Raw genomic sequence first — 12,452 nt, 5'->3', positions numbered from 1 at the left:
TCAGACACTTGACCAGCTTCAAAAGCCATAATATTACTGGCAAGATCTGCTAGATCAAATGCCACTGTTTTTTGTCCCCAAACATTTTGGAAAAGTTGTAATGCAATGTGGAATATGGCGAAGTAAAAAGTTAACACAAGCACACAAACGATCAATATGATTATTTGAATAAGAAAAGGGTGCAGATTGAAGCAGACTGAATCAATTGCTTTGGTGCTAAGTCAATTAACGCCTGCAGACTAAATAAATAGAGATACTTAATGTGATCGCTTTAGTCCGCTCAGTAGGGGACTGCTATTAGCCACCGCACACCGCTGAAGGCCACCTCAAACTGGGCTAACTCAGTTGGCTCATTTATAACCTAATCACAGTGAGAAATATATTATGACTGGAGTTGCAGCGCTATGATGAAGTATGCCCGCAAGCTAGTAATACACAGCTCTGTTGCGACTTGCCTTAAAAAGATGCTATAGATGTATTGTTCTTGTATTGTTCTTGCATGTGTGGAAAGGGAGTCAAAGATCATTTGGATCATGTGACACAACCTCTCCAATACAAATGATGTCCTTCACAAAGGGGGACACTTCTGCTAGGCAAGGTGCCGCACCCCCAACTAACGGTCGGAGAATCAATGACGCCAGGATTTAAAAACTGATTTTGGCTTCGTTCCTCAAAAGCATTTTAGCAGTAAGGTCATCTCCTTTCAAATCCTTGACCGTCCGTCTCGCCTCTAAAATGGTTTTGGAAAGCCGAGGTCTAGATAGGGATGCAGACAATGTCTACGTGTGTGGTGGAGTGACTCGGCAGGTATTTCTGCAGTCGACCGATTTGGGATGGAGGCGTTCCTTATTCTCTAGGCCAGCGGGGGTGATAGCAGAGATCTATAGCTGGATGGATGGGCAGGGCCGGGCTGATGGATGGGAGTCACCCTGCACCCTGCAGCCCTCTGCCTCCACCCACCCTTCTGTTTGAGATGGATTCTTCCAATCTCCCATAGATCACCAGCAGACGGGCTCAACCAACAGCAGAGCAACGCCTCAGACCACAGGGGTTGGGGGGGGGTGTGTGTCAAGGAAATACGGCTACATTTAGGCCGCAGACTACTATCAAATTATTTTCAGCTGTCAGAGGGGAAATATGATCAGATCATTCACAGCCTGAGTGATTTTCTTCAGACTGCTATACAAACAGCGTAGAATGCGGAACGACTGTTTTTCCTGTTTCGACAGCAGTAAAGATGAGATGTGTCAAACTGTTTTGCCTGATGAAAAGATTTGCAGCCAGCGTAAATGACGCCAAGCACCAAACAGAGCGATGGCCGATGTATGACATCATGCCTTTCCACGCAGAGGACAGGGGGAAGAGGGTGGGGTCACAACAAAGCATAAAACAATGCTACTACTACTACAGCTGTCAGGGAACCTACCACAGCTGATTGAACCAACTATTAATGGTGTTTATGCCTTCTCAGTATATACTGTATACATGAAGCCCTCTTTCCATTCCACTGAGCAGCACAGAAAGCTCCCATAACGAACTGACTATGGCTGGTTAGGGCAAGTAGTGCCTCTAACACACAAAGACCATGTCAAACACAGTGGAAGGCAAAGATAATACCCATAATACCCTGGGAGATACTTCTGTGCCTCCCTTTCACTTCATAAAGCATTAGACTCACTAGGCTTTAGTCAAAAATATACTACCAACTTAATGCTCATGTCCTCCTGTGATATTTCAGAGGGTAACTGAATAGCTACGGTACAGAAATCATCAGCCATATTCAAGCACCGGTGGTGGGCGGGGTTTTGCTGATTTGACAGGAGTGTTGCAGACTCGCAAGAGGGCTGCCCTCTGTGTTTATTAAATCCTAACCTGAGCAGTCTGATAGTGGCAGTATTCAGAAAATCACGGTGCTTAAGTGCTGTTACCTTGAGGGCATCGGAACAGGGCACAGCAACGACAGCAGCATTTCACCCTCAAAACGGTGGACAAGACTGCACACAACAACAGGATGGGGTCTAAGGATGGCCCCGTGAGCATGTTATTAAAATTAAAACCCCCTGAAGGAACCAGAAGGTGGGACCTTATCATTTATCAAGGACAAAAAGCCCCCACATTACCATAACAGCCATCTGGCTCCGAACTGCCTGCCTGTCTCGTTACTTAGCATTTTCCACTCAAGGCTTTATAAATTTAACTTTCTCCTTACGCCTTTGAAGTCCACGTGTACCTAAAATTAGGAGTTTGTTTATTCCACACTTGCCTTCCAATCTCCCCATCTTTCCCCCTGCTTTATAATTCTTTCCCCCTCTTCCCCCACTTGATCTCTCTGATCACCATGTCTGTCTCTCTCTCTCTCTGCAGTACAGTCAGCAGCAGCAGTCAGTCCCAGCCCTTTGCTGCACCCTCCCTGTCATCATTACCACACCAGCACCCCCCTCCTCCTCCTCCTCCTCCTCCACCCCCACAGCCATAGAGCTGCTGCCTCCAGAGAGGAGCGCGCGGGCCGGGCGTCACGGCTCACCTCGACCCCTCCACCCTGACAGCTTCCATCTCGAGAGCAGAGCCTTAATTGAGGCGCAGACAACACAGCAGACGAGACCCGCCGCGGCAATCAGTTCAAGGGTTACTGTCAAACACTTTTTTTTGGGGGGGGGGGGGGGGGTGTGTATTCTTCTTTTAACTCGGCGACTCGGTGTTTGGGTTTCAGAATGATTCACAAAGACGAGGACATCTGAGACACCCGCTGCACTGCCGTGCCCTCAGTGCATTTCCACTGCTCGCTACCTGCCGCAAAGCACTTATGTGGCGTCCTTGGATGGAGTTTTCAAGGTTGCGCTGCGGCAACAGGGGACTGTGGCAGGCCCAGGGCAGCCTGGGATGCAGGGCTGACTGACAAAGTCACAGTATGGCTCCTGATATCCTCAGAAACTAAAAGACAAGGTGTTTTGAAACTCAGAACAGTTTGTTTTTTATTTATATCATCAATAGAACTTGTTATATTGTCAGTGCAAATTCAGGACAAAATCAACTGCTCAAAAGTAAAAAAAAAAATAAAAAAAAAAATATATATGTATATATATATATATATAGATATGTGAAATAGCAATACCGCACACTACCTACACAGTAGCATATAGCAGAAATACACAAAACTATCAGCCCATAATGTGAACATGCAGCACATAATCAGCATCAGCTGTCAACTGTGGTGAGTTAGTCTGCACATTTCTTCATTGTTCTGGTGTTTTATTTGCACTGAACCTTCAGGTGCTTCACTACGCGGCTCCTTGGAAAGGAAAAGGAGAGGAGTTCTTTCAGCGAAGTTATCTGTCTGACTAAATATGACAAAAGAAGCCAAATCAAATGCATAACGGCTTTTTCATTCTCGTCTTGATTCTTTTGAATGTAGTGAAAGGTAGAAGCTGGGTTCACTGTGGAGTCGACATCAACGACTTGCCTTCCAGTTACTACTACAAAGGGCAGCTTCACCTCTAATTATCTTCAGTTTGGTGTCAAGATAAGTAGTTTTGAGGTTAGTGAGGAAAATAACCATCTTGTTCCACAATTAAAGAACTAAATCAGACGAGGCGGAGACAGTGTCCTTGTCCCGATACGATTATGTGTCCATTAACTTCCCATTAAAAACACAGGGGAGGTTCAGAAACATGCAGCATCTTGCCTTGTGTGCCTTTGCAGCAGTGTAGTAGCAGTTCAGGTGGCAGTTATGCTGTGACCAGCAAGTGGATAAACAGTGACCATCCAATATCAGTCAATGGCACAATAGGAAGGCTATATTGATTCCCATTATGTTCAGAGAAAGAAGTGGGTATACTCTTTATACTTGTACAGGCCCTCGACTATGCTACTGGAAATGAATGAATGCTACAATGAAATACACCAACCATCTTTCCTGATTGATTCCCTCCCAAAATGACGGTGAGATTGCGAGCAGCGCAGTGCAAGTCGAGTGAGGTGTCCCCATTGATACCTGCACTGAGGTGGAGATCTAAGCCCTGTCTCTTCCTTTGGAGATAGTTATTAAGATTTCATAGAGTGGAAAAAAACTGTGATGTCTTAGAATGAAGCAGTGAGCAGGAGACATGTTCCCATTTCAAGGCTACCAGCGTTTTTAGCACAAATTAAGCACATCCTACTTAGAGGTTGTTTTTACTCGTGCCATTTTGCATCCCCAATTCAAGCAAGCCTGATATTCACTAAGAAGGATGTAAAGTTGCCCTTAAAAAGACAACAGATGGGAGCCATGAAGTGAAAGCAAAGGATTAACTGAGCATGCACGGGTAGAATGAATGAGAAGTGAAATGAGGGAAGACGGGATGAGAAACTCTCCCCTCACTCAACAACTACTGTCAACATGCTCTTGAGCAAGACAACTCCAGCTATGCCAGTGGAGCTGCAACAGTAGAAGACTGTGGTTGTACTGGGCAGCTCCCCGGTGTGAAAGCGTGCAACTGTATGAATGTGATTCATTCGTGAGGGTGCTGAAAAACAGCCCCTGTGCTCAGTAGATTTTTTTATATTTAAAGGAAGGCAACACCACAAAAAAACATCTAATTTAGTGTCACTGCTTCTGATTGTAAAAACCAACTCTGCTCAGATATTTTAATGTTAAGTACAGTATGTAAAGTACAACTGTTAGGGGACAGCTCTCTGTTGGCTCCATGCCTCCCCCCGCTCAGGGGCGGGGCTGCTTTGTTACGGGAATGCACAAAAACTGAAGACTAGCATATTAGCTAGCGAACGCTGCTTATTTCCAAAAGCTGAGGCAACTACGCCCGCTCAGAGGAAGACCACTGTCAAAAACATAATGGATGACATTTTCAACCAGAGTTAGATAGTGCACAGCAATTGAGAGCCATGAATGGGACAGTGCACAGCTTTTGCTTCAATCCATGGCTGACATTGAAGAACAGGGATCATTGTGTGTTACTACACATTAAAGTTTCAATGCACACACAGCATTTTACAAATATTCCTACACACAGCCAACAGTATAAACTGGTGAAAGAGAAAGACACCAGCTGGACTGAAAGGGCAAAGTACATCCCCTTCAACTGGCTAAACTGTGCCAACTTGACAAATATTGTGCACTACATAAATATTGACAATAATAAGCTGTATGGGCCATGCATATCTGTGTAATTTGTTATGCTTTGTGTAAGACAATCACTTTTTCGTCCCAACTGGACAACCAAGCAAGGGACAGGCACGTTCATTTCTTGTTCTCTTTTTATTCATCATTTCTAGGTCTCTCCTCGTTTCGAGCGAAACGAGGACAATCCAGGCTGTTATGGAAAATATCCTAGCCATGGTTAAACATGTTTATTATCCCTCCCGATGTCTCCTTCCATTAAGGGAAAAGATGAGGGAAATGACAGTTCAAAAGGTCAAAAGTTAATGTTAACAGCAAAAGAACAATGATAACATTTTGTGAAATAACCTGAAGCCACAGGGAAACTAGGAATATATAGGCCTAGGCTTAGGATATAAGCATCTTGCTGTGCTCTAGGGGTGCAGTCAACCCCGTATGAAAATCCACCCTGCTAGCTTTTTGTTTGTTTGTTTGTTTTTTCAAGCGCAGGAGAAACCCTGACAAGCGCGGCAGATTCTAGGTAGCCGCTTTCTGTCCACTGATCTCTCCACAGAGAAAAAGGGTTTTTAACTGGAGGTGAAGACCGAGGAAAACATACAAGAGTTGGAACCCTTGTGGACACACCGTCTTGAAGATATGCAACTTTGCATATTGCGGGAAGTAGTCATGAATTATTGATTAGAATCTTGACAATGCTCTCAGGATATATGCAACTAAGCATGTGCCAACTGAGAGAGGGCATGTGGCACGCGCAGATAAGAAAAGCAGAAATCACATAAAGTCACACACACACACACAAACACACACACCAGATCCTACATAAACAAGAATACTATGGGATGATTTGCAACTAATAATGCAAACACACACACTAGATCCTTTGGGGACGCGCTGCATGACTGGTTATGACACAGCATAACAGCCTTTCTGGTATGTAAACATTGGTGCCATTGTTGAACGGATGTGACTGTCATTCAACCTTTGTTCTGATCCTGACTCTCACTCTGGCCAGAACTTTACTCATTTATCCCGTAGGACAAAGCATGACATAAGCTTCTTCTAGTCCCATCCTCGGTCTCTACAATGAATTTGTTCTAGACCTATCCTCCATGAAACCCCGTGACCCGTTTTCTATGAAGCCCTAGAGAACTCCTTTTCCGTGGCAGCAGGATTCCCACTTCTTTACCAGTAAGACAATTACATTCAAAATTTGGTTGTAGAATGAAATACGAAATTTCACCCTTGGGTCTCTAGGTCAATGGCTCCGTTTTTGAGCTTAATGTAGACGTGCATGGACGCTGGATTGACTTTGATCAAGTTTAGAAACAATGCTTGAGTCTTGGTCTTTTATTGAATGGTTATTGTGTGGCTAAAACAAGACTGTCAGCTAACTCAACACAGTCACCTTCTGACCTGAACAACCACTGTGATGTGATCAGCATGCATCAAATGTGTCCCCACTGAACCAAGTGGTAGCCTGCATGACGTGATAGTGTTGCCGTTTACCAGAAGCTGCCCCGAAATTTTGGCATCCCACTTTATTCAGTCTTGATTATTGATATGCTGATAATATCGAGGCTGTCTAAAACAAGCCTCGGCCTAATTGTCATTATATAGAGGCACCAATGGAAATGGGCAGTATTGTCTAGGAAGGAATAAGGACACAAAACTGGACAGAATAAAATGTGGGTAAGAGGGTTTTAAGTTGTAAGTATGCCATTTAAAAACACTTGTTGGCATTACTGGCAGAATTGACCATTCACATTGCCTCAAAATATCACAAAGTAACACTAAATCCTGCATTGTCACTCATGATGTCATGTTAAGGGATATTTTGACCTGCCTGTCTGGTCTGAAATAAGATGCAGATGTAGATCAAAGGAATTGGAAGTGGATATATGCAAATGATCCTTGTGCTATGGTCTAAATAGTTTGATAATGATTGCTCACAGGCAAGTCACACCCAGTTGAGGAACTATACTCAGTATACTTCCCACTGAGTCCAAAGATGGACTATAATCAGTAAGCATAAGGTTCGTAGCAGGCAGGAGTATGTTCATACACCTTTAGGTATAAAGCTTGCTACTTGGCAAGTCAGTCGTGGATATTTCATATTGCATTGCATGTGAACGCAGCCAGGTGGAACAACCCAATTTCGCCTGCCTGCACCAGCTGAGTGACATGTAGCTAGAAGCTAAACAGCTAGCATGCATGCTTGAATGCTAGCCAGCTAGCAAAGCTAGCCGTTTAGCCAGATGGATAAATTGTTTAACCTTATTCCCGACCGGCTAGCAAGTCGGCTAATCCCCTCAAAAGACACCAAATGCCTGACAACGGAAAAATATAAACAGTTCCGCCCTTAACACAAGCCAAGGGTTTCATACAGGTTCAGTGTAAACAGTTAACACGTTAGCAGGTTTGTGGTACCTTTGTCTCCCTGATGTCCTGCTTTCCTCCTTCAGGGTACCACTGGACGCGGACAAATCCCCTGCCGAGCGGCCGACTCCGGGTGTCCGCAGCGCTCTCGGTATCCGAACTACACGGGACCCGTCCGCCTCCTCCCACGCCGCCTCCACCTCCACCACCGCCGCCGCCTCTCCCTCCGCCATCGTCGAGGTCCGAGTCTGAATTAAAATCCTCCTCACCGTGTATCATGCGTACAAGGCCGAACCGAACGGAGCCGCGATACCGCCCGGAGACCAGGTCGTGGGAGAAGAGCAGCCGCTGGGAGCCGTCCGCCGTGGGAGAGAGCGCCATGGATGGAGGCTCTGAGCCCGGGCTGGCTGTGGGAGAGAGGGCCGGGGTCGGGGAGGATGCCGCTGTTGCGTCCGTTGTCGCCGCATCCGATGCTACGGGCTCCGCCATCTCTGCTGTTGTCAGGGAGTGATGCGGGAGCGCGAGGAGGACAGGGGAATGAAAAAACAGAAACCTGGAAGCAGGAAAGTGCACGTGTTTACGTCGGTGCGGAGGGCTACGTATCTAGCGCAGTGCGCGAGCATCATTGCACAGTTCCCTCCCTCGCCGCTAGGGTGCACTGTGTGCGCGTGCTTGCGTGCGTGTGTGCGAGTGTGTGAGTGTGTCATGCTGCCTTCAAGTGCTGTCCGGAATGTAGTGATTATGAAGTCCACGCACATGAATGACCCATCAGAGAAGTAAAAACGACTGGGAAAGTGGGGAAAGTGGGAATTTTCTGTGATTGCCGAGATGTGACGTTTAGGGTCCAGAGAGCATGGAAGCTGTGTCAACAACTGATGGTAAAAGTGATGTATATTAATGTTATATGCTGTTGTTTATCATCCCATGCAAATAATTCGTATTGTAGTGTGTTTCTATTTTCAGTCTTTGTTTAATTTGTTTGTCACACATTTTATACCAAGATTTTTACCAACTTTACTTTTGAGTAAAACATCAATCCCGATGCACATTCTCTCCACCTCATTCTACCCCTGCAGCATAGAGTAAGTCTGTGCCACTTGATTTCTAAAATAAAACATCAGCCACCAAAAGAAAAAATACTTTAGATAAAAGGTCTGTTTCTAACCAAAAGCACCTGAACGCGAATTTGGAAGTAGGAGTTTACGAGCAGCACTTGAAGGGGTTTTTATTTTCGGATCAATTTCTGCGTGTTGTTGGAAAAATGAATGCGCATCTCACAACCAAAACATAACATAACTGCTGAATGAGAGTTGATGGATGAGAGAGACAGCCATGCGATTGAAACAGTAGCCTACTGTCTGATTAGCCAGCCAAATAGGCCTAATTGATTAATTAATGGTATGAACCCAGCCTGAATCAAATCGCGCTGGTCTAATCTTACCTCGCATAAACCATTTTGTAATTTGCATCTGATTTGTCTAGCCTTAATGATAGGATACCAACTTGAAAATATTTCAAAAGATGGATTTTTTATGGGATCCCTTTCCTTCGATTTCGTTTTGTTGAGAAAATCAATTTAGCATTTATTCTAAATCCAAATTACATATAAGCAAATTACAGTCATGTAAACATAGCTGTTACCCGCTCAAATGACCAACTTTGTTTAATTTGTCATTTAAAAAAAGTGGACTGCATCTTGTCCGACAGATTCAGAAGCCGAGTTAGAGGATTGTCTATAAACCAAAATGGCCAGTTGAAATCCTTAATAGAGCTTATTTAACAGTGAAGGGAGTGATCAACAAACTCCTACCTACCCTGTAATCCTCTTATACAGATCTGGAAAAAAAATAAATAAATAAAGCGTGGAAAAAACGTGAACTCGACTTAAAGGGACAATTGACACTCAATGGAAAGTTTCCCTCAGATAAGTCACATGAAGAGTGGTAAGTAGCGTAGATGGGCTATAGGCAACAGTAGTTTAATAGCACGAAATCCTCAGTGTGACAGCGTTAACTGACATTGACATGAATGGTTGACCAGTGAGAATAGGCAGTATTTGGCTATATCTATTCTTAATCACTTAATTAAACCCTTAACTTATTCGATCTAGGCGTGTGACTTGATTGAAAACTGTTGATTCCTAAGTCAATGCTGGTTAACCGGTATGAAAAGCCTAACACATGATGTGTAAAATCCGAGTCTGCTGCGCGTCTGACGGTGGCACGACGAGGATAATTCTCAACACAAGGACGAATATCCCTCTTGACCCCGAGTAAATATGTTTATTGTTCAACCTATTCACCGAGAATGGAGGATTTGGTCATCCAGCCTGCTTCGGGATTATCAGCAACCGCCCCCATAAGCACCGCGGGTATAAATACCCAAAGTGCGCCACTCCAAACTCAGTCTTTACGCACCGCCTTTTTACGCACGGATCGAGCTTTTGGAGAGGCAGCGCGCTCTCGCCTACAAACAGAGACGCCCGTTCAAAATAAGCGAGCGAAAGCCAGTACTCTCCGGATCACCTCAAAACTCGTGGGAGAAAAGCCGGGATAACATGTCGGTGGTGAGCGCCTTGCCGTTCATGAGGCCGCTCCACATGCGCTCTCCGGTGGCGCGGGGCCGAAGACACACGCTGCCGGCCAGCGAGTTCCGCTCCCTCAGCCCGGAGGATGCCATCAGCGTGTTTGAGATTGAGAGAGAAGGTAAGCACATTAGATTTTTTTTTATATACATCTATGTCTCATTTACTGAACTTATATATTACTTGCTATTGTTTCTCTTCTTTACTCGGCTTGGAAAGTTGTTCTCCGCACTATTTTACAGTTTAAATAGACTTTTTAAAAGGAAAGAGGCAATGGAGTTCAGTCATTCAGTCTCCTGCAACATCAGACTCAGTTCTAGCATTCATATCAAGGTGATAAACGTGATAAAAACCTCCAGTCGGTGGTCATGATAGGGCAAAACAAATGTAAACAAAAGCTTACATTTTCAAAAAAGCATGAATTTATGCCTTATTTCCTCATAAGACAATATCCTTCATATGAATTACTGATGTATACTATTTGTGTCAGCCTAAATAGATGAGTAAACTCTTTTACCCAATTAAAAAGGAAGGTAAACTGAGTCCAGGTGGATTTACCCTCCACTCACTGCATGCCTGGTTATTATTCCACATGTTCTGAATCTGAATCTGAATGTTCCATATATCTGCTAGTCATTAGAAATACACATGGGTAACTTTCTACTCTCTTCCCTTTCATCCCAGCTTCATATTGTCTCTCTGTTGTTCTTCCTCCTCCGCCACAGCGTTCATCTCGGTGTCTGGAGAGTGTCCGCTCCATCTGGACGAGGTGCGTCACTTCCTCACCCTCTGCCCCGAGCTGTCCCTTGGCTGGTTCGAGGAGGGACGCCTGGTGGCTTTCATCATCGGCTCACTGTGGGACCAGGAGAGGCTTACGCTGGTGAGACACCTGGACAGAGATTTTTTTGAGTGTTCTTGAGCCAGAGCCAAACCTAGAAATTATCCAAATAATGGATAGACATCCAATGAGATTTCAACAGTTGCATTTGCTGAGGAAAGTGTACCTTAAAGCTACAAAAGGCAAGATTTTGATGTAAAAATACACCTGTCTAATCAGTCTTAATCACATTAAAGTGGGGCTGCAATAGAGAAGAGCGTCCCATCTCATCTAATTGAGACTGTAGATTTGTCCTATTCAAATGAAATTCTAGTGTCAGGTGTGTACATTTCTCTACGCATAGGATGCATCAGAACTTCAGAGCAAAATCCAAACTGTCTCCCAGACTAGCACTCCGTCCAGAGAAAGCTGGACTCACCAACATTAGGTCTTTACCTCTCTCGTCCCTGGTTGGTAAACTGTCCCTCTCTCTCTCGCTCCCAGGACGCCCTGACCCTCCACAAGCCCCACGGCACCACGGTCCACATCCACGTCCTGGCGGTGCACCGGACCTTCCGGCAGCAGGGGAAAGGCTCCATCCTGATGTGGCGCTACCTGCAGTACCTCCGCTGCCTGCCCTACGTCCGCCGCGCCGTGCTCATGTGCGAGGACTTCCTGGTGCCCTTCTACCAGAAGTCGGGCTTCAAGGTGCAGGGCCCCAGCGAGATCACGGTGGGGCCCCTCGCCTTCATCGAGATGCTCTACCACGTCAGAGGCCACGCCTTCATGCGCCGGAACAGCGGCTGTTGAGGACGGGAGGGACCGTGCCGGGACTGTGGGTCGGCCCTGTCGGCGGCGGTGGGACCCCCGCTGATGGAGGATAAGGGGGCGTGCGAGCAGCTCCGTTGTGTCTGTCACTGTGAATGTCACTGCTGCAGTAGGCAGTGAGGTGTGTGTTGTGTCTGATGCGTGAGCGTGTGTGTGTGTGTTGCAGAGGGCGGATGATCCTTGCAAGACAAGAGTCGCCTCTGCCAAACACACTCCCATCTGCCAAGAGCAACCGTTTGGAGGAGTGTGATGAAAAAAAACACCACAGTTACTGAATGAAATGATCTTTAGTGTAAACTGAGTAGTATAGAAAATATTAGAGCATGAGAAGTTCCTTAAAGAATGTAATGACTTGTTATTTGTTGTAATTTCAGTTTTTATTTTGTGTTTTGTATGAAACTTTCATTTGTTTTTCCATTTTATTTTTCTGTGAATGCGGGACATTTTGAAGGAAAATGAAATAGCAAATTGTGGTGAAAATATTAGATGATATCGTTACACCCCCATTTATCATAATCTTACTGTTCAATTTACATTTTCCACCGCTATGGTAATCATACTATTATATAGAAATATGCCGAAGTAAACGGTAAACCTTTACTATGACTGTGACTGTAGAATGAAACTATCTGCACAGGAGGGATATGAGCAAACTATGCTGTGTGTCAACTTGTAAAGTTAACCTCTACTTTGTCCTGTCTATCTCCATTAGCGGCTATGAGTTGTAAACATCT

At 45.0% G+C, this 12,452-nt stretch overlaps 3 protein-coding genes across 3 annotated transcripts in view; 2 read left to right on the top strand and 1 right to left on the bottom strand.

Moving 5' to 3' along the window:
• ube2o (ubiquitin-conjugating enzyme E2O) overlaps positions 1-7,978 on the bottom strand; it is a 32,317-nt gene extending 24,339 nt beyond the window's left edge. The window contains exon 1 of the mRNA XM_078282200.1: positions 7,541-7,978. Coding sequence (XP_078138326.1) covers positions 7,541-7,978 — 438 coding nt within the window. The remainder of the gene's footprint in view (positions 1-7,540) is intronic.
• The window catches only part of LOC139930186 (CD209 antigen-like protein D), a 202,084-nt gene that overhangs the window by 40,832 nt on the left and 148,800 nt on the right, over positions 1-12,452 (top strand). The window lies entirely within an intron of this gene.
• aanat1 (arylalkylamine N-acetyltransferase 1) lies at positions 9,870-11,700 on the top strand. The gene is made up of 3 exons (XM_071911588.2): positions 9,870-10,194; positions 10,799-10,953; positions 11,395-11,700. Exons 1-3 carry the CDS (start codon positions 10,047-10,049, stop codon positions 11,698-11,700), a joined length of 609 nt encoding a protein of 202 aa, XP_071767689.1. The 5' UTR covers positions 9,870-10,046.

This window comes from Centroberyx gerrardi, chromosome 3 (genome assembly GCF_048128805.1).
Source record: "Centroberyx gerrardi isolate f3 chromosome 3, fCenGer3.hap1.cur.20231027, whole genome shotgun sequence".
Lineage (NCBI taxonomy): Eukaryota > Metazoa > Chordata > Actinopteri > Beryciformes > Berycidae > Centroberyx > Centroberyx gerrardi.
This window is presented reverse-complemented; position numbering and strand designations above follow the sequence as displayed.